The sequence below is a fragment of the Macrobrachium nipponense genome, chromosome 16 (genome assembly GCF_015104395.2).
Source record: "Macrobrachium nipponense isolate FS-2020 chromosome 16, ASM1510439v2, whole genome shotgun sequence".
Lineage (NCBI taxonomy): Eukaryota > Metazoa > Arthropoda > Malacostraca > Decapoda > Palaemonidae > Macrobrachium > Macrobrachium nipponense.
In genome coordinates, this window is record NC_087209.1 from 33,742,106 (window position 1) to 33,768,389 (window position 26,284).

Sequence of the window (26,284 nt, forward strand, 5' to 3'; positions counted from 1 at the left end):
TTCATGAATCTTACCTGCCAGATATATATATAGCTGTATTCTCCGAAGTCCGACAGAATTTCAAAACTCCCGGCACACGCAGTGGTCGGCCAGGTGGTAGTACCCATTCCCGCCGCTGGGAGGCGGGCGTAAGGAACCATTCCCATTTTCTGTCAGATATTTTCTGTCGCCGGTGCAGACAACAAGTGTTTTCTGCACCTCCGTCATTGGATTTTGGAACTCTTTTGGTCACTTGAGTATCCCGATTGATTTTTGGTTATTTGATTAGGATCGGTGGTTAGGCATACGCTAATTGTGGATTGTTTTTATTTTGGCTTGGTTTTTCCTTAAACTTACGATGTCTGGATTTAGTTCGACTAGGCCAGAGTATGTTGTGTGGAAGAATGCAAGGTTAGGCTACCGAAAACTTCGGTAGACCCTCATACAGTGTGCGCGAATTGTAGGAAACATGTTTGTATGTTTGATGACCGCTGCAACGAGTGTGAAAATATGTCTGATTCTGCGTGGAAGGCTTATGAATCATAGGTACGTAAACTAGAACGTGATAGTGTAAGGAGGTCTTCCTCCAGGCGTGTAACACAAGTTACCCGTCCAGTAGAATTTATCCCTCCAAAGACCTGTGATGCCTTCGGGCCCTACAATAGTGTCTTTGGAGGGTAATACCCTATCTGTGATTCTTAAATCTTTGCGTAGCCTGGAATCATGTTTGCATTGGAAAGTTTTAGTAGTGTAGTGAAGTATAGTGAGAATGCCATGAGTGTTCATTCTATTGCGTACGCGTATGATTTCTCATTGACAAAACACTACCGCGTGATGGCTCTCCCTACCTCGGTGAGGCAGAATGTAGTAGGGAGGTAGCTGTCCAAGTGTCTAAAATACTCTACGTTTGTTCATAAAACTTACCAGTCAGATATATGTATATATATATCTGCCGGGTAAAGGTGAACAAGCAATGTGTTGTATCATAGTAACATTGATTTTTACCCTTACGTCATATTACTATCAAGCGGTTGTATGGTTCAAGTTATATACTCATACCATAGTTACTCCTACGGAGGACAACCGAGAGTACGATTATTCTTATTACATTTAATCGGTTCTCCCTGCAACTATTCAGGGGTTGCCGGTTTCCCTATTTTTAAACATTTAAGGTATTGTTATGACAATACCAAGTTAGCCTTTTATATTTAGCAAATTCAGTTTCGCTTAAATATACCAGTTTGATGGATTTTGGTTTCTGCTCTATAATGATAGTAAACCTATTCATTCGTAGAATGGTGTAGGTGGCAACTCAGGCAGAGCAGTGCGAGAACGACGAACGTTCTCTGAGTCTGCTGTCACTAATGCGTAATGCCAGTGCTCAGTTCCATCTGATTGTCTGCCATGCGCTATAGGTTACGTCTCTCTCTCTCCTGCGGGATTGACGGACTAACCGTATTTCTACCCTACAATCACGGCCTTAGCCTCGGGTTGAGGGGAATTCTAGCATACATGGCTGAACATCTTCACTTTGCGAGCATGAATAAAAAAAAAATAAATAAATAAATAAATAAATAAATAAATAAATAAATATATATATGTGTATGTAGTATGTGTATATATATATGTATGTGTATATGTATATATATATATATATATATATGTATAGATATATATGTGTAAATGTATGTGTGTGTATGTATATATATATATATATATATGTATTAGACCTTTTTCGGTTCTGTTTACCGCATGGTAACAGAATTCTGTCCGAGTCTACAGCAGCATAGCACACATGATTTCCCTCGAAACAAGAATGATGTGCAAGAGATGCAGTCAATTAGCTCGCCGAGACGTCCCTTGCTCGATTATGAAGGGGACTCCTTCCGCTGCCAAATACGACAGCGCCGAGCGTGACGCTCGGCAGGATGCTCGGCTGGACGCTTGGATGGACGCACAACGTAATGCTTCTTCAGACATTCGCCGAGAATCAGAGAATAGTAATGGATCTCAGGAAGGAGACTTTTAGGAAGAAACAAATGAACAATCTTCTACAGTGTCTTCAAATTACTCCTGTTTAAGTGAAACGCAGCCTTATTAGGGAAGGAAACATGCTCGGTGAGGAAATGAATGAATTGCAGGGGACCTTTTCCTTGCTGGAGAAGTTTGTTTTCCCTGAATAGACTGAAATTCACACCTCTCCAGTTTTTCCTGCAGAAAAACTGGAATAGCATAGATGATCTAGAAATGATTCTGAACATCTCTCATAGTCGAGATTCGTCTATAGGTGATGTCATGGCTCATAATCTTATAGAATTTGAATCTTGAAAGATTACTTTTGTCTTCAGAGACGTCCTCCCCGCGCAGGAGTTGGAACTCTCGGAGGGTCTCGCTCCCTCTGAGGAGAACGAAGACGCTATATGTCGCACAGGCGGCCGTCGTCTTTGGTTCCTCGGAGGGGGACGCTTCTCGTCCGTTAGCTCCTTCTGCTTTGCAGTCGTCTCCTGGGCAATTGGAAAACTTTCCGCAGTAAAAGAGAGCTAAGATGTATGATGTATGGTCTCAGGGAGGGGGACGCTTCACGTCCTCTCTCTTTTCTACTGTGTTGCGATCTTCACCGGAGAGGACGTCTTCCGATGAGTATGCTTTTGAGCGCTTCGGTCGCTCCAAAGATATATCCTTGGCGGTCCATGGGAGAAGGAGGAGGGCTTCCCCTCGCCCATCGTCTTCTCAAAGGATCAGCCTTTTGCCTGAGAAGGAATGTTCTCCATCGAAAAGGATGATTGTGTCTTTGCAACAACAACTTGTTTCGTTGATTGCAGTGAGAAAGGCAAAGCCACATCACAAGAGGAAGGATGATAGGCTGCCAATCAAGAGTCCAGGCAGTCCCTTCTCCTTCTCCTCATTCCGCTCTTTCGCCAGTTGCCTTGCTCTCTAGTTTTCATGCAGCTCTCCAGAGGTTGTCTAGAGAGCACGGTTACCATCTTCCCGAACGTGTGTCAGTTGAGAAGAAGAAGAGGTCTTGGTTCGATGGCTTCGAGCCTCTTTTGAAGAATAGTTTCAGCCTGCGGCCCCTCAGTCTCCTCCTTCGCAATTGTTATCTTCGAAGGACGACTGGCTCATTCATGCCTCCACTCAAACGCGGTGTCTGAAGGATTTTCAAACAACTTAATCGTTGGTGAAGTCCCTGGAACTACTGGTGAATTTCGAAGTCACATCTGATCCCAACCCAATCCATCGTGTAACTGGGGATTCAGTTGGATTCAGTGGCTTTTCGAGCTTTTTCGTCCCAGGGACGTCAGCAGCAAGGCTTAGACAAAGTGTTAGCCTTCCTAAGGAAAGATTCGTGCTCGGTGAGGGAATGGATGAGTCTAACTGGGGACCATTTCCTCGCTGGAGAAGTTTGTTTCCTTGGGGAGACTGCACCTCAGACAGTTACAATTTTTTCTTAAGTACAATTAGAAAGAAAACAAGAATCTACACATGATCTTGGAAATTTCAGGAGAGGTAAAACATCACTTGAAATGTTGGCTAGATCCAGTGTAGCTGTCGGAGGGCGTGTCTCTCAAGCTTCAGAGCCATGACCTAGTGTTGTTCTCCGACGCGTCCACCACGGGATGGGGAGCATCATTAGGGGGAAAGAAGTGGCAGGCACCTGGAGAGGGGAACAGGTTTCCTGGCACATAAACCTAAAGGAAATGGCAGCCATCTTTTTAGCTCTCCAGTTTTTCCAAGAAAAAGTCTCTCATCGAATAGTCCAAGTCAACTCAGACAACACCACAGCTCTGGCGTACTTTGAAGAAGTAGGGAAGGGAGGAACACAGTCTCAGTCCCTTTTTGCTCTGGCAAAGGAGATCTTGCTGTGGGCAAGGGCACTGGACGTCATGATCCTTACGAAGTTTGTAGCATGAGTAGAGAATGTCTGGGCAGATCTCCTCAGCAGACGAGGTCAACTTCTGCCAACCGAGTAGACTCTGCATCAGGAGGTATGCCAAGAGCTGTGGGGGTTATGGGGACGTCCGCTCGTGGATATCTTTGCGACGTCCAGAACGAAGAGGCTTCCACTGTACTGCTCCCCAGTACTCAACCCAGCTGCAGTGACGATAGACACACTTCTCTGGGACTGGACGGGGATGGACCTGTACGCCTTTCCCCGTTCAAGATCTTAGGGGAAGTCATGAGAAAGTTTGCGGTGTCGGAAGGGACAAGAATGACTTTGTTCGCCCCGTTCTGGCCTGCGAGAGAGTGGTTCACAGAGGTCATGGCCTTTGCAGTAGACTTCCCGAGGACGCTTCCAGTAAGGACAGATCTACTCAGACAGCCCCACTTCGAGAGGTACCACAGAAGCCTCTTCGCTCTGAGTCTGACTGCATTCAGACTATCCAAAAGTTGGCCAGAGCGAGAGGCTTTTATACGTCAATGGCGAAAGCTATCGCCAGTGCAAGAAGAGCGTTTTCCAACGCAGTGTACAATCAAAGTGGATAGTCTTCAGGAGTTGGTGCAAGAAGAAAGGCATTTCCTCCACCAAGACCTCTGTGAGCCAGATTGCTGACTTCCTTTTCTGAGAAGGGATCTAAAACTTGCAGTCTCTACAATCAAGGGTTATAAGAGTGTGCTTTTAGTTGTCTTTAGGCACAGAGGCCTGGACTTGGCGGACAACAGAGACCTTCACGATCTCTTGAGATCTTTCGAAACAATGAAGGTTCAACAACCCAAGTTGCCGTCTTGGAACTTGGATGTAGTTCTGAAGTTCCTCATGTCCAGTCCATTCGAACCTATGCATGAAGTGCGAGCTTTTATGAATTCTTCTTGGTTCCATAACAATATGTCATAAAGGACATATGAGCTGTCACTTACGGGAGATGCAATTCTGTGTTGACCTCCCGTTACACGAAGGATGTCAATTCAACCTACAAGAGATCCTTTTCTCTTGGTTATTCGTGTCTGCGGATACGTTGCTGGGATAGGGAGCCGACACTGATCCTTAACTAGTGAGTTAATTTTTAGTTTAACTCTTCAAATTAAGCGCTAACCCTCGTGTTAGGATCAGGTGATCGGGATCGGTGTTGTGCTCCTTAATTATGCTAATAGGCATAGGTATATGGTCATATGAGTGGATTAGCACCCATTGACAAATGCCAGTTAGGCTTTGCCGAGTAAGTGGATAAGACCCCATCGGCAAACCCACAAGAACTCTTACCCATAGGTCACATCCTCGCTGAGGCTCTTGAGACGAAGCAGACTCCTAAGCAATAGCTAGGAAGTCAACCCTCCGTCTGAAAAGATAGGAACCAAGGTTTATTAGAGGTCCTTCTGATAACTTGTGGTGTTTGGTCAGGAAGCCAAGGTTACCAGTGTCAAAGAATGCTTTGGCTTTTTTCTTGAGGGGCACCATCAAGGAAGTGCATTCATCCTGTCAAGACAGTGATATGAAAGTGTTGAAGGTGAATGCGCATGAACTGAGGGCTATTTCTACGTCGGTAGCCTTCCAAAAGAACATGGCACTCAATGACATCTTGAATGCCACATTTTGGCGTAGTAATTCAGTGTTTGCTTCTCACTACCTTCGGGAGGTGAGGATTACATACGAGAATTGCTACTCTTTGGGCCCATATGTCGCAGCAGACACTATATTGGGGTCAGAGAGTAGCACTCTTCCTATCTTTTAGAAAATAATGTTAGTTTGGACTTTTTAATTTTATTTCTTTTTATTTTTTATTTTTATTATGTTTATGTAGGTGTTTAGTTTTTTGTGGTCTTGGGTAGGCCGCCTTAGGCGGACTTCCCTCCATTAGCCTTGGTTATACGAAGTTTAACCAGATAGGCTAGGTCAGGTGGTAATGTTTTTGCTTCGCCCTCATAGTAGGGTAAAATGTTTTTGTCACAGTGTGGTCACGCCCCCATTGACAAATCATCTGGAGCGCACCAGCTACATAGGTCACGTCCTTGCTGGCACCTCCAGTGAAGCATTAACAGCATTCGGTGTCTAAACAACACCTATATGATCTGTCACATTGTGGTCACGCTCCCCGTGACAGTTCATTAGAGCGCACCAGCTACACAGGTCACGTCCTTGCTGGCACCTCTAGGAATGCAGTACCGAAATTGGAGGTCTATAATATAGGATCTAGTTGCATTGTGGTCACGCCCCCGTTGACAGATCCTCTAGAACTCAACAGCTTCACAGGTCACTACCTAGCTGGAGTCTCTAGTAAAGCAGAAGCAGACTTGGGTGACGGTACTCACGAAGTCAGCTATGCTAACAGTTAAGGAACCAAAATATCAATCATATATATGAAATTGTTTCCCAAAATCGAATCTGTCTCCCCCTTCCTCCAAAAGTGGGATTCAGCTATATATATATCTGGCAGGTAAGATTCATGAACAAAATGATATTGTTATGATACAATAAAGTTTGTTCATACTTACCTGGCAGATATATATATAGCTGTATTCTCCGAAGTCCGACAGAATTTCAAAACTCCCGGCACACGCAGTGGTCGGCCAGGTGGTAGTACCCATTCCCGCCGCTGGGAGGCAGGCGTAAGGAACCATTCCCATTTTCTGTCAGATTTTTCTAGTGCCACTGTCTCCTGAGGGGAGGTGGGTGGGCACTTTGATTATATATATCTGCCAGGTAAGTATGAACAAACTTTATTGTATCATAACAATATCATGTTTAACTGATTTGCAATGGAAGACGTATGAATCCTACGTTAAGAAATTAGAGCGTGACAGGATCAGGAGGTCTTCCTCCAGGAGTAAGTCTGGTAGCAGACAGGGTATTAATGTATCCCCTTCTAACCCTCCTGTAGAGTTTGTAACTCCTAACCCCGTAGTGTTGCCTTCGGGCCCTCAAGTGGTGTCTGCGGAGGGTAATGCCCTTTCTCTTATTCTGGATTCGTTGAAGACGCTAGAATCCAAAGTGCTTGCCTTAGAAAATAGGCAAAGTGAGGTGAAGTGCAGTGATAGTGCCCCTAGCGCCTCTAGGCTGGGACCTCTGCCGGACTCCCAGGACTCAGGGAGAGGGCATGTTGAAGGCCGAAGGAGGGTTACGGGGATCCCCCACCGATCTGACGTCCCTTCAGCAGTTCCTGTAGACGCTTCCCAGGCTGCTAAGGAGCGTGTGCGTGCACACCTCCTTAAGGATTGTTTTTCGTCTTCCGACGCGTCCTCCCCGCGTAAGGGGTGGGAATCTCATTCAGATTCGCGGCCTCTGAAGAGGACCTTCCAAGATCAAGACGCTTCACGTCATGCTCTGTCTGACTTGCGGTCTTCTCCGGAAAGCGTAGCTTTTCCACCTCAGAAGAAGACTAGGACGTCATCCGATGATGACGCCTTCGAGTGCCCCAGTCGCTCTAGATCCAGGGCTTTTCCTGTAAGAAGGAAGAAGGCGTCCCCTCGCCCCTCGCCTTCTCACAGGCGCAGCTCTTCTCCTCGTAAGGAGACTTCGCAGACAGAAATCATCCTCGCTATGCAACGACAACTAGATGCATTGCTTAAGCAGAAGGAGGCGGTTCCTCGACGTAGGAAGGACGACAGACTGCCGATCAAGAGGACCAGACAGTCTCCCTTGCCTTCTCCTTGTTCTTCCCCGTCTCCTTGTTTATCGCCCTCTAGACTTCGTTCTTCTTCCCAGTGCTCGTCTAGAGGTAATGTAGATGTCATCTGACTCATGCTCCCTTGGAGAGAGAGAGGTCCCATCGCGCTCCCCTCTCTTCTCGGCTAGAGGACGATCAGCATTCCGATCTCGACGCTTTTGCTGATGACGAAGTTGCACCTGTTGTACGGACTTCAGTACATGCTGCTCCGCATAGTAAGAAACGGGCGTCTTGTTTTTCTGCTCCTCTTCGACCTGCTCGTTTCGACGCTTTTGCTGATGACGAAGTTGCACCTGTTGTACGGACTTCAGTACATGCTGCTCCGCATAGTAAGAAACGGGCGTCTTGTTTTTCTGCTCCTCTTCGACCTGCTCGTTTCGACGCCCAACGAGACGCTCGTCAGGTTGCAGGACCTGACGCTTTGCGGGATGCTCGGAGGGATGCTTCGCTGGACGTTTGGAGGGACGCTTCGCTGGACGCTCGGATGGACGCTTCGCTGGACGCTCGTAGGGACACTCGTAAGAACGCTTTGGACGCGAACGTGGAAGTTTGTAGACACTCGGACGCTTTTCTTGAGACTAATTTTGACGCTTCATGGCATTGTGCAACATCACGTTCTCCACAAACTTTAGTTACTGATCCTGCTACTGTGAAGGATTCGGTTTCTGGTGCGCTCCCCTCTTTTTCTCGACATCGTTCGGCTATGAGACTCAGGTCTAAAGGACTTTTGCCTCTTCCTTCGGCGGTACATTCTGGTAAGGAAGAAGGAAAGTTAAGCTGTTCTTCTGAGGACGTTGACGGAGAGCAACCTTCGACGTCTGCTTCATTGAACTACCAAGTCTTGGCTCGGCTTCTCCGTGATTCGTTCGGTGATACCTTCCTTCCTTCTGCTCCTCCTTCTCCTCCCTCGCAATTTTCATCATCGAAAGCAAGCAAGACGCCTGGATTTATTAAAATGAAGACATCGCTATCGACCAGGAGAGCTTTCCGTAAGGTCAACACCTGGATGGAGTCAAGGAAAGCACAAGGGAAGACCACCTTCACCCTGCCTCCGTCTAGACTTAGCGGCTAGGCAGGGATGTGGTACGAAACTGGTGAAGAATTGGGACTGAAGGTACCTACATCGGCGCAAGGGGATTTCGCCAGCATTGTGGATGCTCCTAGGAGATCTCTCCTTGCTTCAGCTAAAGTTTCATGGACGACTTCAGAACTGGACCATCATTTGAAGGGCCTTTTCCGGTCCTTGGAAGTCTTCAACTTCTTAGACTGGTGTTTGGGCGTGCTTGACAACCAGTCTCGTAAACCAGATTCCATTAGCCTCGGGGAGCTGTCCAGTGTATTGTCATGCATGGACAAGGCCGTCAGAGATAGCTTGGAGGAGTTAGCCTCACATTTTTGCGCAGGCATGTTGAAGAAGAGAGCTCTTTATTGCAACTTTGCAGTTAAATCTGTCTCTCCCTCACAGAAGGCAGAGCTTTTGTTTGCGCCTTTTTCGAGCCATCTCTTCCCCCAGGCTATGGTGAAGGATCTGGCGGTAAGCCTTCAAGAAAAAGCCACGCAAGATCTTTTGGCTCAGTCGTGGCGACGTCCTGCTGGCCCTTCCATGTCGTCAGGAAGCCAGTCTCTTAAAAGGCAGAAGCCCTTTTGTGGAGGAACATCAGCTAGATCTTCCCCCCGAGGAAGAAGTCTTCCTAGAGGAAGAGCCCCTGCTAAGTCTAGGGGTAAGAAATGAAAGATCCATCCTTCAGTCGCCAGTAGGAGCCAGGCTGCAGTTGTTCGTAGAAGCCTGGAGAGAGAGAGAGGCGGACACCTGGTCTCTCAACATCATAGAGAAAGGGTACAAAATCCCTTTCGTAAAGCCGCCCCCACTGAGTTCAACTCCCAGGGACTTGTCCCCGTCGTATCGTCAGGAGAAACGGAAGATACTTTTCGATCTGCTCAAGCAGATGCTCGAGAAGCGAGCAGTGGAACAGGTCTTAGACCTGGCATCGCCAGGATTTTACAACAGATTGTTCCTAGTTCCAAAACAGTCGGGAGGGTGGTGCCGGTCTTGGATGTAAGTCGTCTGAACCTCTTTATAGAGAAGCAGAGGTTCAAGATGGAGACACCTCAGTCAGTTCTGGGGGCCTTAAGACCTGGAGATTGGATGGTATCACTCAACCTTCTGGACGCTTATTTTCACGTTCCGATACATCCCCAATCAATGAAGTACCTTCGCTTCGTCCCGAAAGGGAAGGTATTTCAGTTCAGGGCTCTTTGTTTCGGACTGAGTACGGCCCCATTTGTGTTCACCATCTTGATGAAGAATGTGGCGAGGTGGCTCCATCTTTGCAACATCAGGATCTCGCTCTATCTGGACGACTGGCTCATATGAGCCTCTTCGCAAACCCGGTGCCTTGAGGACCTGCAAACGACTCTGTCCTTAGCTGCGTCCCTAGGACTTCTGGTAAACTTCGAAAAGTCACATCTGACCCCAACACAGTCCATCGTGTATCTGGGGATTCAGATGGATTCAGTGGCTTTTCGGGCTTTTCCGTCCCAGGAACATCAGCAACAAGGCCTAGAGAAAGTGTCAGCCTTTCTAGGGAAGGATTCATGCTCGGTGAGGGAATGGATGAGTCTGCTGGGGACCATTTCCTCGCTGGAGAAGTTTGTTTCCCTGGGGAGGCTACACCTCCGACCTCTTCAGTTCTTCCTGTCGGACAGCTGGACAGACAAGGACAACCTCAACATGATTTTAACCATCTCAGAAGAGGTAAAGAGCCATCTAAGATGGTGGCTCGATCCGTTGAAGCTGTCAGAGGGCATGTCCCTCAAGCTTCGGAACCCTGACCTAGTGTTGTTCTCCGACGCATCATCCACAGGGTGGAGAGCAACACTAGGAGGGGAGGAAGTGTCAGGTAGCCTGGCATATCAACTTCAAAGAGCTGGCAGCGATTCAGTCGGCGCTCCGGTTCTTTCAAGACAAAGTCTCCTGTCGCGTAGTCCAAGTCAACTCGGACAACACCACAGCCCTGGCATACTAGAAGAAGCAAGGAGGAACGCACTCTCGCTCCCTGTTCGCTCTAGCGGAAGAGATTCTTCTTTGGGCGAAGGCGAGAGAAGTCACGATCCTAACAAGGTTCATCGCCGGGGTCGAGAACGTACGTGCGGATCTCCTCAGTCGACAAGGACAACTGCTGCCGACAGAGTGGTCCCTCCATCAGGAGGTATGCCAGGAGCTGTGGGGTCTTTGGGGATGTCCTTTGGTGGACATTTTCGCGACATCAAGAACTGCGAGACTTCCTCTTTATTGCTCCCCGGTTCTCGATCCGGGAGCAGTAGCAGTAGACGCCCTTCTATGGGATTGGACGGGCCTGAACCTCTACGCATTTCCCCCGTTCAAGATTCTGGGGGAAGTGCTAAGAAAATTTGCAGCTTCAGAAGGGACGAGGTTGACGTTAATCGCCCCCTTTTGGCCCGCAGCGGACTGGTTCACAGAGGTGATGTCCTTCCTGGTAGATTTTCCGAGATCTCTTCCGTCGAGGAAAGATCTACTCAAACAGCCCCACTTCGAGAGGTACCACAAAAACCTCTCCGCTCTGAGTCTGACTGCGTTCAGACTATCCAGAAGCTGGCCAGAGCGAGAGGTTTTTTGAAACCTGTGGCTAAAGCTATCACCACCACGAGGAGGCCTTCATCAATCGCTGTGTACCAATCGAAGTGGACAGCTTTTAGGAGCGGGTGTAAGAAGGGAGTTTCCTCTACCACGACCTCTGTGAGCCAGATCGCCGACTTTCTCCTTTATCTCAGACGAGATTTGAAGTTAGCAGTGTCGACTATTAAGGGCTACAGAAGCGTTTTATCTGTAGTCTTTCGCCATAGAGGTCTAGACCTAGTGAATAACAAAGATCTCCACGATCTATTGAGATCTTTTGAGACCACCAAGGTGCCTCTTCCTAAGTTGCCTTCTTGGAACTTAGACGTGGTCCTTAAGTTTTTAATGTCGAGTCGCTTTGAACCCCTTCACACTGCGTCTTTGCGAGACTTGACGAGGAAGACTGTATTCCTAACTGCTCTGGCGACGGCGAAGAGAGTTAGCGAAATACAAGCAATAAGTAAGCATGTCGGCTTCAAAGGGCATAATGCTGTCTGCTCTTTGGGGATGACATTTCTGGTTAAGAATGAAAACCCCTCCGACCCTTGGCCTAGGTCTTTCGAGATCAAGGGGATGGTGGAGATCATTGGTCAAGAGCCAGAAAGAGTCCTGTGTCGTGTCAGGGCTCTAAGAGAATACCTTCGGAGAACAAGGAATTGTAGAGGTTCTGCGGAGAACTTATGGTGTTCAGTCAAGAGACCAGATATGCCCATGTCCAAGAATGCGCTGGCATTCATCTTAAGGGACACCATAAAGGAGGCGCACTCATCTTGCAAGGACAGTGACTTTGGACTGTTAAGAGTAAACGCTCACGAGGTGAGGGCTATTTCGACCTCGATAGCCTTCCAGTAAAATATGGCCCTCAAAGACATTTTGAGTGCCACTTTTTGGAGGAGTAACTCGGTGTTCACCTCACACTACCTACAGGAGGTGAGAACGACGTACGAAAACTGTTACTCTCTTGGGCCATACGTCGCCGCAGACACTATTTTGGGGGCAGGAGGTAGCACTCATCCTTTCCCATAGAAAAGGGTAGGTGAGTTTTTTAATCTTTGCAATGTTTATGGTTGTAGGGTCGGCCGCCGAATGCGGACTTCCCTTCCATTAGCCTTTTTTATGTGGGAGTATTTTGTTAGGCTAACTTAGGTGGTGGTTTTGCCTCGTTGCCCTCAGAAGTATGGTCATGGTCTAGTCACATTGTGGTCACGTCCCCGTTGACAGATCATCTAGAGCGCACCAACTACACAGGTCACTACCTTGTTGGTAACTCTAGTGAAGCAGAAGCAGGCTTGGGTGACAGTAATCACGAAGTCAGCTATGCTAACAGGTAAGGAACCAAGATGTCAATCATCTACATGTATATGTTTCCTAAAATCCTTTTCTGTCTCTCCCACCGCCAAAGGTGGGATTCAGCTATATATATATCTGACAGGTAAGTTTCATGAACAAAATGATATTGTTAAGATACAATAAAGTTTGTAAATACTTACCTGGTAGATATATATATTTAAAGTACCCACCCACCTCCCCTCAGGAGACAGTGGAGATAGAAAATCTGATAGAAAATGGGAATGGTTCCTGATACCCGCCTCCCAGCGGCGGGAATGGGTACTAACCACCCTACTCCCACTACGTGTGTCGTAAGTTTTTAGAAATTTTGTCGGACTTCAGAAAGTACAGCTATATATATATCTGCCAGGTAAGTATGAACAAACTTTATTGTATCTTAACAATATCATATTTGGATTAAGTAACTTTGATGTTTTCTTCTTAGGTACAAAGAAATTCATGCCGAATATCACAGTAGAGGTGAAAGAACTGTGAGACAAACAGCCGACCTTGTTGGATTCAAATTACCTCATGACCCACAATGAGGACAAATTCCTTCATGGGATACAGGTTACCTGATGACCCAGGATGACGACAGAAATTCCATAAATTATGATCAATCATACTGATAGTATTTTGTGCCAGCTAGAGGCTGGATTCTAGTGTACTTGGACTACATTATATACAGGTCAGAATTTCTTCTGACATAATTTCATGAAATGGGTTTAAATGTGATTTGTTTATGTGCTCTGTTTATTATTAAAAGAAATGACCAAGGTTAAAGTAAGTACCCAAAATTTTGAGCAACAATTTATGTTCTAATAATTTTTGTAGTGCAGCAAGCTGAATAAGTTTTAAAATACCATATAGATCCTAACCTTGCAGATACTGTAATCACTATGTGGAAGAATACTAGTAATTGAATGTGTAATGTCCAACATGGAAAAGAAACAACTGTAACCACTATATTTATAATTTTTGCCTATGACAAATTCAAAGAAATCCAAGAAATGTGCATGTTATTGCTAATACATATAATACTGTATCTTTGTACATAGCTCTGTATATGCCATTAAAATTATGCAATAATTCTTTAGGGCATTTTCCATCACATTCCAGAAACCAGTTGATTTATTCAAAGAATCCTAAATAGCTCCATTTTAATTGCTTATTTGACTCGCTTCATTCTTGGTGGACCAAGCTAAAGTCTTCTTTCTCTGGATATAGTCCTTTTCGTCCCCTTTAGTTGAGAATGGGATTGTGTATCAATTTCCAGGGACAGTCTATTTTACAGGCTCTTAATAATCATAAAATACTGAAATTATACATAACCTAGACTCTTTGAGTGGAGAAGATCTAGATGAAGTTTTTCCATATTTTTTTTAAAAAGTGTTAAGGTTCCTTGATACTAAACCCAAAAGGAGGATAGTGCCGTCAGTACATAATACCAAAAATCTTTATTAATTAAAATCAAATCCTTGTTACTAAACTCAGCCTGTATCCACTAAATGCAGATTTTTATTACTTAAATCTTTCAAGACCTACTTATCCAGGTAAACATAGATTATGTAAAAAATGATTGGTCAAAAGTGGTATAGTAATTGCTGATCATTCTTTCCATGCTCTCTAAAGTTGCTGCATAATTGTTTTTAATACTCCATATAAATACAGTATTTTGAATCTAGATTTTGCATCATGACAGCCAGTATGCATATAGGAAACAAGGAAGTACAGTACAGTAGTACCTCGAGATACGAAATTAATCCGTTCCGAGGCGCCATTGTATCATGAGGTTTTCGTATCTTGGACCACATTTTACATGTAAAATGGCTATTCCGTTCCAAGCCCTCCAAAAACACCCCAGTAAATTTCATAATAAAGCTAAATTGACCTATAAACAATGAAATACTACAACAATTTGGACAACAAGAAATATACTGTACGTAAAATGTGGAAGCTTACCTTTCGAGTGAGGTCATCTCCGAAAGTGGCGGCAGAGGAGGAGGAGGACAAACGGCAGATAACGTACGTACGTAAGTACACTTAACTTTACGAAAACACATAAAAAATTTAAGGAAAACTAAAACTAAAATTTACGAAACATTAACAAAACTGTAACACTTAACTTTACAAAAAACTAAAAATTAAAATTTTTTTTTTTCTTTATTTGATTTTTAACTTCTTTTTTTTTTTTACTTTTACGTAGGCTTTTTTTTTTTTTTTTTTTTTTTTTACAGAATTTCAACATCACCACTTTCAACTTTCTGTTTATCACTTGGTTCTTCCTTTTTGCTTTCAACTTTCTTTTTTTCATCACTTGGTTCTTCCTTTTTGCTTTCAACTTTCTGTTTTTTATCACTTGGTTCTTCCTTTTTGCTTACTCCTGCTAATGCTGAAGGCCTCTTTAAAAAATAACGATCCAAGGAAGATTGCTTCTGCCTACTTTTCACAATGTTCCTGAAACGACTCAGGCAAACGTCATCGAACTGCGCAAGCATACGACCTGTGTGAGCCTTTTCGGTGTGTCTTTTATCGATAAACGATTGCACTTTATGAAAAGCGGCTAGAACATCCTTAATTTCTGCCGTTGTCATAGGGTCCTCCTCCTCTTCCTCGCCGCTGCTAGAGAACTCCTCTTGAACGACGTTATGTTGCATGGCCTCCAACTCCTTCAGGTCATCCGTCGTAAGCTGCTCTTGGTGCTCCTCAAGAAGGTCGTTGATGTCGTCCTCATCGACGACCAGCCCCATGGACTTGCCGAGTGCAACGATCTCGTCAAGATCTGGTTGGGAAACAGTTTCGGGATCGCCAACTGTTTCGGACTCTGCAGCACCAGCTTCGCCCACGTCTAATCCCTCGAAGTCTCGGGCGGATACGGCATCAGGCCAGAGTTTCCTCCACAAGGAATTCAAGGTTCGCCTCGAAACCTCCTGCCAAGCTTGGTCGATGAGTCGGATACAAATGACGATGTCGAAATGCTCCTTCCAAAATTGACGCAAGGTGAGGTTTGTGGTATTGGTGATGTCGAAACATCTCTTGAAAAGATGTTTCGTGTACAGCTTAAAGTTTGCTATCACTTGCTGGTCCATGGGCTGGAGGAGAGGGGTGGTGTTGGGCGGAAGAAAAAGAATCTTAACAAAGGAATACTCTGCTAGGATATCTTCTTCGAGTCCAGGTGGGTGGGGGTACAGGTACATTGTCCAACACCAGCAGACATTTCAGGGGGAGGCGCTTCTCTTCCAAAAATTTCTTCACTGTCGGGCCGAAACACAGATTTACTCACTCGGTGAACAAAAGCCTCGTTACCCAGGCTTTTGCATTAGCCCTCCACATCACTGGAAGCTTCTCCTTAAGCACTTTGTGGGCCTTGAAGGCTCGAGGAGTCTCGGAATGATACACCAGTAGGTGTTTCACCTTGCAATCCCCACTGGCGTTGGAACAAAGTGCGAGCGTAAGCCTGTCTTTCATAGGCTTATGCCCGGGTAGCTTCTCTTCCTCCGTGATGTACGTCCGACGAGGCATTTTTTCCAAAAGAGGCCAGTCTCATCACAGTTGAAAACCTGCTGAGAACTTTAGCCTTCCTTGGTCATCATCTCGTCGAAAGTTTTCTTAAATGCTTTGGCCGCTTTCGTGTCCTAGCTGGCAGCCTCCCCATGACGCACCACCGAATGGATGCCTGTCCGTTTACGGAATTTCTCGAACCAGCCATGCGAAGCCTTGAACTCTGGGGTTGGCGTTGAAGTCCCTTCCCCTCTGTCGTCTTCTGCCTGCGCAATCAAATCGCCGAAAATAGCGCTGGCCTTGTGGGCGATTGCCGTCTCCATTACCATATCGCCAGCGATGTGTTTGTCTTTTATCCAGACAAGGAGGAGCCGTTCCATCTTTAAGGATGGTGCCTATTGTCGACGGATTACGGCCGTATTCCTTTGCGATCACACTCAATCGCATACCAGCTTCGTACTTCTTGATGATCTCCATCTTTGTCTCCAAAGAGAGCATGCGCTTCTTTCCGTGAAGTTACGCAATAAAGTTTTCGCACAACACGATAATACGTACTGCAACGAAATCACTAACGAATTTACGTTACTAAACGAAATCGTTGGACCGAACGAATGCCGCGTGCGTACGGTAAAGATGCTGGTACGAAGTGGCCGAGGTAGGCACGCCACCACGTACGTATAAGATGCATGATGGGAGGGATGCTGTCCAATAGGAGAGAAGGATCTCATGGCGGTGACTAGCATCAGGAACCAATGGGAGAGAAGGAGGATGGTGGCAAGTCTACTAGTACTAAGATGGCGGCGCGAATTTCAAAATTGTTATCCAGGCGAATCTCGGACTTTCAGAAACCTTTTGTATCTTGAAAACTTTACGTATGTAGAGCCGTTAAATTTTCGCATTGGCTTTTGTATCTCGAGTTTTTCATAAGTTGAGCCTTTCGTATCTCGAGGTACCACTATTTAAGATACCTTTTTACATGTAACTATTGATATCCAAGACAAACTATTGATATCTAAGACAAACTTCGCACTATATTGATTGAGAGCTATTTAGAATGATAGTGCTGTCTTTGACCTTTTTTTTTAGGCTCTTGTAAATAAACTACAGAAAAGGCATTTTTAGCTCATTGGTCTGGTATAGTTTTTGTAAATGACCAATTCTTTATTCTATTCACAGATTGTTGTTCTTGTTGATAGGGCCTTTAGTAACACTAAATTTATGTAGCTGGTATGCAGCAAGGTAGTGTTCTAGTGCCTCTGTTGCTTTCTTTCTTGTTGACATGATTGTTACTCTGGAGAATATGAGTATGCAGACTTAACTCTTCTTTCCAAAATATAAAATGAATCTGTTGATAGTATTAACAAAGATGGTATTGGAAAGAAATGTGGTTGAAGATATAAGCTGCTAGTTTGGCAAATCAAAGATCTTATTGATTTGTTAGTATCATAGCATTCAGAATATTTGAAGGTACTTATGACTTTTGATGCCAAGCTTCCTGTTTCAGATCATCTAAGAAAAAATCATTTAATGTTGCCAAAAACTTAGAATTTTTGTAAGGTTATATATTTCTACAGAGATGGTGGCACTGTAGTTGCTACATGCTACCAGTAATTTGTTCTGTCATTACGTTTTGGAATGCTGTCCTGTTTGTATGTCAGCAGCCTCTTGGGATCATTATCTTTTAGGATTGCTTTAAGGTGTGGTTTCTATTTCACCAATAATGGTAATTGCATTTTAGACTTGCTTGGAAATATCTTCTTTAGCTTGTCTCCAGAAAACTACTAAGGGATCCAGAGCCGACGAAGCGCGGTTTTTGGGCAATACCTTTTTATCAAAGCATTAAATAAAGGTGAAATTGGCAAGTGTACAGCGAACCCTTTGTATTCGCGGACTCCGGATTCGCGAACTCACATATTCGCTGATTTTTCTCAGAAATGTATACCCCCATTATTCGCGGGATATTCACTTATTCGCGGGATATTCACTTATTCGCGGTATTCATCTTTGAGATATACACAAAGTCCTGTTTTTTTTATTAATTTCATTATAAAATGCCCTTTTTGTGATAAAACTATAAAAAAAAAAAGATAAACATTTTTTGTCGGTTTTTCTTGAGTTTTACCTAATAAAATAGACAGTTTTAAGCATTTTTTATAGGGGTTTCAACAATTTGTGAGGGTGTTTGGTATGCATCCCCCACAAATATTACGGGGGGAACACTGTATATTTTATAGCCCTACCTAATGATCACAAGTATTATTTAGTACCTGAGTGTTTGATAGTTTTGATATTCATAGAGTAAAATGAAGTCACTGATGTCGGAACTGAGAAAATCACCGGAAAGGATTAAAAACCATTTGTGATGTATAAACACATGATATCATGAGGCTTCGTCCACGCACCAGTAGGCAGTAAGTCACTAACACAATCTAGGTTTCAACAAATTTGATAGGCCAGCAGGATATAGAATTGTCCCTATGATGACAAGACTGCATTTGTGCTAGGCTTGCCACTTTGAATACAAGCGAGGAGACCCATGGCAAGATTTACTGTAGCGTGAATTGCTAATTACTATTTTGTTCATGAAACTTACCTGTCAGATATATATGTAGCTGTATACTCCGAAATCCGATAGAATTTCAAAACTCCCGGCAAACGCAGTGGTCGGTCAGGAGGTTAGTACCCATTCCCGCCACTGGGAGGCGGATATCAGGAACCATTCCCATTTTCTATTTAGATTTTCTCTGTCGCCGGTACTGTCAACACCTGTTTTCAGTACCTCCGTCTTAGGATTTTGAAACTTCATTGCTACTTGAGTATCTTGATTGATTTTGGTTATTAATTCAGATTTTGTGGCTTGGCACACGCTATCGAGGTTTGATTTTGATTTTGGCTTTGATGTTCTTTGGATTAAGATGTCTGGATCTAGTTCTACTAGTTTCAGGGTGTGTCGTGTGCAAGATTGTAAGGTGAGGCTACCGAAAGCTTCGGTAGACCCTCACTCGGTATGCACGAGGTGTAGGGGGCATGTTTGTTTGTTGAATGATAGATGTAAGGAGTGTGAGAATTTGACTGATCTTGAATGGAAGACGTATGATTCTTATATTCACAAATTAGGGCGTGATAGAATCAGGAGGTCTTCCTCCAGGAGTGCTTCACTTAACAAGAGTCAGGGTAGTATTTTGTCTCCTTCTAACCCTCCTGTAGACTTTGATATACCTAACCCTGCGGTGTTGCCTTCGGGCACGGAGGTTGTGTCTGCTGAAGGGAATGCCCTTTCAACTATTATGGAGTCGATACGTGCCCTGGAGTCGAAAGTTCTGGCTCTACAATCCAGTGTTGTGAAGTGTGGTGATCGTGTTAGTGCCCCTAGTGTTGTGGAGGGGGCGTCAGATCAGCCCTATAATGCCTCTAAGCCGGGACCTCTGTCGGACTCCCAGAACTCAGGGAATGGGCAAGTCGAAAGCTGAAGGAGGGTTACGGGGACTCCCCACCGATCTGGCGTCCCTTCGGCAGGACCTGAAGACGCTTCCCAGGCTGCCAAAGATCGTGCACATGCACGGATCCTAAAGGATTGCTTTTCGTCCTCCGAGGCGTCCTCCCTGTACAGGGCTTGGAGCGCTTGGAGGGCCTCTCTCGAGGAGAGTGGCAAAGACGCAAGATGTCGCACAGGTGGCCGTCGTCTTAGCCGGTTTTAGAGAAGAGGACGCTTCACGTCCTCTTTCTCGACCTACGTTTCAGTCGTTTCCTGAATGCTTTGAAGACATTCCGCCACAGAAGAGGACCAGGACTTCATCGGAAGAGGACGCTTTTGAGCGCTCCGATTGCTATAAGATGGTTCCTGTGAGAAGGAAGAAGGCGTCCCCTCGCCCCTCGTCTTCTCACAGGATCAGCCCGTCTCCTGAATGTGATGCTTCACCATCTAAGGACATTCTTCTTAATATGCACCAACAGTTGGCCTCGTTTTTTGCTAAGAGAGAGGCAGAACCTCGTCATCGCAGGAAGGATTTGAGGCTGCCTGTCAAGAGAACCAGGCAGTCTCCTTTGCCTTCTCTTCGTGCGTCTCCCTCCTACAAAGACGCAAGATGTTGCACAGGCAGCTGTCGTCTTTGGCAGGAGGCAAGAGACGCTAGCGGGGAGAAGGTCCGTAAGGCTCGTATTGACGACGATCGCCGTACGCCTTCTTATGATGAACGCTTTCTTCATGAGCGGCGTGCGGCTCGCCAAGATGCCTCTCTCGCAGCTCGTGTTGACGAGGACGTTTTTCTCGACGCTCGTCGCTCTGCTCTTCAGGACGCTCCTCAGGATGCGCGCGAGGACGCTCTTCAGGATGCTCTTCAGGACGCTCAACGCTCTATGGATCAAGACGTTCATCAAGAAGTTCGCAAGGACGCTTTGCAGGACGCACCTTTACCGCGGCCTCGTAGAGCTTCAGAGTCTGCTATTATTACTTCGCGTTCTGTTAAGGACCCTTCTGCTGCTTCAGTTGATGAGGGAGAGTCTTCGGGTGATTCGAAGCCTGCGGAGGAGGAAGAACCTGTTGCATCGTCATCTTCCGACTACAAGGTGTTGACCCGCCTTTTGCAAGACTTGTTTGCCGACAAGTTTCAGCCCTCGGCCCCTCACTCTCCTCCTTCGCAGCTGGCTTCGTCGAAAACGAGGAAAGCGCCAGGCTTCGTCAAGATGGCAACTTCGCTCTCTACGAAGAGGGCATTCAAGAGGATGCATGATTGGATGGAGTCCAGAAAGGTGCAAGGCAAGACTTCCTTCGCCCTTCCTCCAGCGAGGTTGAATGGAAAAGCGGGCATCTGGTATGAGACGGGAGAGGAAGCGGGTTTGAGAGTTCCTTCCTCCTCCCAGGGTGATTTTGCCAGCCTGGTTGATGCTCCGAGGAGGTCACTCCTTTCTTCAGCTAAAGTTTCCTGGACACTGTCGGAGCTAGATCACCATATGAAAGGCTTGTTCAAGACGTTGGAGGTTTTTAACTTCCTAGATTGGTGTTTGGGAGCCCTCGACTTACAATCTCGGAGCCCTGACTCTCTGTCTTTCGAGGAACTATCCAGGGTCCTATCCTACATGGATAAGGCAGTCAGGGATGGATCTGATGAGTTGGCTTCTCACTTTGGTACGGGTATTTTGAAGAAACCTGCATTTTACTGCAATTTTGCGGCAAAATCGGTATCTCCTGCACAGAAGGCAGAGTTGTTGTTCGCCCCTCTCTCTAACCATATCTTCCCACAATCAATGGTGAAGGACATTGCGATTAGCCTTCAGGAAAGGGGAACTCAGGACCTATTGGCTCAGTCTTCTAGACGTCCTGCTGCCCCCTCTTCAACTACGCTAGTGCAGTCTTCTAAGAAGATGAAACCCTTTCGTGGCAGAGCTTCCTCGAGGGCGTCTTCTCGAGGAAGAGGCTTCGCTAGAGGAAAGACCCCTGCTAAACCCAAGGGGAAGAAGTGACATGTCGGCCCTTCAGGCACCGGTCGGAGCGAGACTTTTATTATTTGCGGAGGCATGGAAAGTAAGAGGAGCAAACAACTGGTCCCTCGAGATCATTGAGAAAGGTTACAAGATCCCTTTTCTCGCAACACCTCCGTTAAGCTTGAAACCCTTAGATCTGTCACCTTCCCACCAGCCTTCGAAGCAACAGATCCTGCTCGATTTGCTTGAGCAAATGATAGAGAAGAGAGCCATCGAACAAGTTTTAACATTAGACTCCCCAGGCTTCTACAACAGGTTGTTCCTGGTTCCGAAGCAGTCGGGGGGATGGAGACCTGCCCTGGACGTCAGCAGACTGAACCTTTTTATAAAAAAGGACAAGTTCAAGATGGAGACGTCTCAGTCTGTCTTAGGAGCATTAAGACCAGGCGACTGGATGGTATCTTTAGACCTCCAATACGCTACTTCCACGTCCCGATCCATCCTCAGTCAAGGAAGTACCTGAGGTTTGTACTAAAGGGACAGGTCTTCCAATTCAGAGCTCTCTGCTTCGGGCTAAGTACTGCACCGATGGTGTTCACGCTTCTCATGAGGAATGTGGCAAGGTGGCTTCACCTTTCAGGGATAAGAGTTTCGCTCTACCTAGACGATTGGCTCATTCGATCATCGTCGGAGCCAAGGTGTCTGGAGGACCTTCATACAACGTTGAAGCTGACGAAGGCCCTCGGCCTGCTAGTGAACTTCGAAAAGTCCCAGCTGACCCCTACGCAGTCCATCGTGTATCTGGGGATTCAGATGGATCCAGCGGCTTTTCGAGCCTTTCCATCCCTGGAACATCAGCGGAATTGCTTAGGAAAAGTGTCAGACTTCTTGGGGAAAGAAACATGCTCGGTGAAGGAATGGATGAGTCTGCTGGGGACCATTTCTTCGCTGGAGAAGTTTGTTTCTCTGGGGAGACTGCACCTCAGACCGCTCCAGTTTTTCCTAGCGGAGAACTGGAAAAACAAGAAGGACCTAGATGCAATTCTGAGCATCTCTCGATCGGTCAAGGATCATCTGTTGTGGTGGCACGATCCTGTAAAACTAGCAGAAGGATTGTCTCTCAGCCTTCTGAGCCCCAATCTAGTATTGTTCTCAGACGCGTCCGCGGTGGGTTGGGGAGCAACACTGGGAAAGGAAGAAGTGTCAGGCATCTGGAGAGGGGAACAGATGTCCTGGCACATCAACCTCAAAGAATTGGAAGCGATTCGGTTGGCTCTCCAGTTCTTTGAAGGACAAATTATTGGCCGAGTTGTCCAGATCAACTCGGACAATACCACGGCTCTTGCTTATATCTAGAAGCAGGGAGGAACACACTCTCGGTCCCTGTTCGAGATAGCGAGAGAGATCCTGCTTTGGGTGAAAGCATGGAACGTGACGATCCTGACGAGGTTCGTTTCGGGAGTTCAGAACGTCCGTGCGGATCTTCTCAGCCGTCAGCAGCAGATACTGGCGACCGAATGGACTCTTCATCTAGAAGTGTGTCAAGAGTTGTGGAGACTATGGGGGCGTCCCTTAGTAGACCTCTTCACAACATCGAAGATGAAGAGACTTCCTCTTTACTGCTCCCCTGTTCTCGACCTGGGCGCAGTAGCAATAGACGCCATCCTTTGGGATTGGACGGGGATGGACGTCTACGCCTTTCCCCCGTTCAAACTTCTGGGAGAGGTGATCAGGAAGTTTGCGGCGTCGGGAGGAGTGAGAATGATGTTAATTGCCCTGTTTTGACCTGCAAGAGACTGGTTCACAGAGGTCATGTCCTTCCTAGTGGACTTTCCAAGGACCCTGCCAGAGAGAGTAGATCTACTCAGACAGCCCCACTTCGAGAGGTACCACAGAAACCTCTCTGCTCTGAGTCTGACTGCGTTCAGACTATCGAGAAGTTGGCCAGAGCGAGAGGGTTTTCAAGACCTGTGGCGAGAGCTATTGCCAACACAAGAAGAGCTTCCTCACGTGCAGTTTACCAATCAAAGTGGGCTGTCTTCAGGAGATGGTGTAGGAAGAAAGGTATTTCCTCCTCCACGACCTCTGTGAACCAGATTGCTGATTTCCTCCTCCATCTAAGGAATGTTGACAAGCTCGCGGTTCCTACGATAAGAGGTTACAAGAGCATGTTGTCGACGGTCTTTCGACACAGAGGTTTAGATCTGCCTGACAACAAAGACTTTCACGATCTTTTGAGGTCTTTTGAAACCTCGAAAGTGCCGCAACCTAAGATTCCGTCATGGAACTTAGATGTAGTTCTAAAGTTCCTGATGTTGAGTCCTTTCGAACCTTTGCATGCTGCTTCTTTAAAGGACGTGACAAAGAAAGCTATTTTCCTAACCGCTCTGGCTACGGCAAAGAGGGTTAGTGAAATTCAAGCCATAAGTAAACATGTGGGCTTTAGAGGACATAATGCAGTATGTTCTTTAAGCCCTTCATTCTTAGCGAAGAATGAAAATCCGTCCAACCCTTGGCCCAAGAGCTTCGACATCAAAGGGTTAGCAGAGATCATTGGACAAGAACCTGAGAGAGTCCTGTGCCCTGTCAGGGCTCTCAAGTTTTATTTGGAAAGGACTAAACAGTGTCGAGGTCCATCGGACAATTTGTGGTGTTCCGTCAAGAGACCAGACTTGCCGATGTCAAAGAACGCATTAGCGTTCTTTCTGAGGAGCACCATCAAGGAGGCTCATTCATCCTGTCGAGATGGTGATCGTGGACTTTTGAAAGTTAATGCTCACGAGGTGAGAGCGGTTGCGACCACCGTGGCATTTCAAAAGAACATGGCACTCAGTGACATCTTGAGTGCCACCTTTTGGCGAAGCAACTCTGTGTTCGCTTCACATTACCTGCGGGATGTGAAGACGACATATGAGAACTGCTGCTCGCTAGGACCATACATTTCTGTGGATACTATCTTGGGGGTAGAAAGTAATGCTCATCTTATCCTATAGAAAGTAGGTAGGTGAGCTTTTAATTTTGTTGTTTTGGTTTATGGTTGTGGGGTCGGCTGCCTACGGCAGACTTCCCTTTCGTTAGCCTAAAGTTAAGTGGGGTTAACTTTTGTTAGGCTAGGTCAGGTAGTGGGTTTGCTTTTTTGCCCTCATAGTATGGTCAATATGGTCTAGTCACATTGTGGTCACGCCCCCGTTGACAGATCATCTGGAACTCACCAGCTACATAGGTCACTACCTTGCTGGAGACTCGCTGGAGACTAGTAAAGCAGAAGCAGACTTGGGTGACAGTAATCACGAAGTCAGCTATGCTAACAGGTAAGGAACCAAGATGTCAATCATCTGCATGCAATTTGTTTCCTAAATCAGTCTATTCTGTCCCTTCCCACCTCCAATGGTACGATTCAGCTATATATATATCTGACAGGTAAGTTTCATGAACAAAATGATATTGTTATGATACATTAAAGTTTGTTCATACTTACCTGGCAGATATATATAATCAAGTACCCACCCACCTCCCCTCAGGGGACAGTGGCACTAGAAAATCTGAATAGAAAATGGGAATGGTTCCTGATATCCGCCTCCCAGCGGCGGGAATGGGTACTAACCACCTGACCGATCACTACGTTTGCCGGGAGTTTTGAAATTCTGTTGGACTTCGGAGAATACAGCTATATATATATATCTGCCAGGTAAGTATGAACAAACTTTATTGTATCATAACAATATCGTTTCTAAAATGGATAATAGTTACTTGGCAACACTCATCCCTTGTTGCATCAAATAGGAAGCTATAGTGTCGAAACTGAGGTAAAACAAAATGGATTGTCTTTTTGTATTTCCACTCTGAATGGATGTACATATATAGATCTAACAAATAAGCTATAGACTGATTGATTATGTGGAGTAATTACGTGCATTGAATCATTTGTAAAGGAGAAACTGAGAATATCAAGAAAATGGAGGAATTTCAAGCTATCTACTTAGTCCCAACAGATCTGCTCACTTCCCCCCAAATCTCCAATGTAGGCAGAGCTTTGTCTATATCCTTTTGCATCATCAGGTGAATTGCTGTGATGAGCAGATACCTCTAAGATACGTCATTGCTTACGTAGTTACCCCCAGGTGGGAGGAGACCCAACCCAATTGGGTAGACCTTGTCTCTCTTGGCTTTGGTCCCAGCAACTGTAGTGGTAGTTGTGATGAGACCTCCACAAAATAATGATATTGATAAGAATGATGATGTGATCAAGAGGACAATGACAAATCCTGCTTGTCATCATTGACATTGCTGAAGCCTAGGGTGGATATGTACTTATCTCAATTAGTGAAAGCAGTCGACCCCTGCTATTCACGATTCTCATATTCCCCTATTTGTGGATTTTTTTGTTAACTATATACTAACCATTATTTGTGGAAAATTCGCTTAGTCATGGTATTTTTCACGAAATATTCACAAATTACTCTTGTTTTCATATTTGTTATGAAACTATTAAAACACTTGGGTATAAGCATTTTTAGAGTTTTTTTTGTGTTTTAACTATCAAAATAGACATTTCTAAGCATTTTGAGAGGAGCTTTAAGCATTCACAGATTTTTGCTATTCGCAGGGGTGTGGCACCCATCCCCCACAAATACAGGGCGTCTACTGTATGCCATTGCAAGTGGGCAGAGCCACAGTGATGAGACCTTTTCCCCATATATAAGTAAACTAATCTTGTTCATACAAGAACAAACCCTCGGTCTTAACAATAGGATAAATTTTAGCGCCTAGCTGGATCCGGTAAAAAGTAGATGAAAGCAAGGAATCTTGTGGTATC

At 45.6% G+C, this 26,284-nt stretch overlaps 1 protein-coding gene across 1 annotated transcript in view; it reads left to right on the forward strand.

Moving 5' to 3' along the window:
• The window catches only part of LOC135195653 (protein FMC1 homolog), a 45,873-nt gene extending 32,233 nt beyond the window's left edge, over positions 1-13,640 (forward strand). The window contains exon 2 of the mRNA XM_064222025.1: positions 12,992-13,640. Coding sequence (XP_064078095.1) covers positions 12,992-13,091 — 100 coding nt within the window. The 3' untranslated portion in view covers positions 13,092-13,640. The remainder of the gene's footprint in view (positions 1-12,991) is intronic.
• The last annotated feature ends 12,644 nt before the right edge of the window (positions 13,641-26,284 follow it).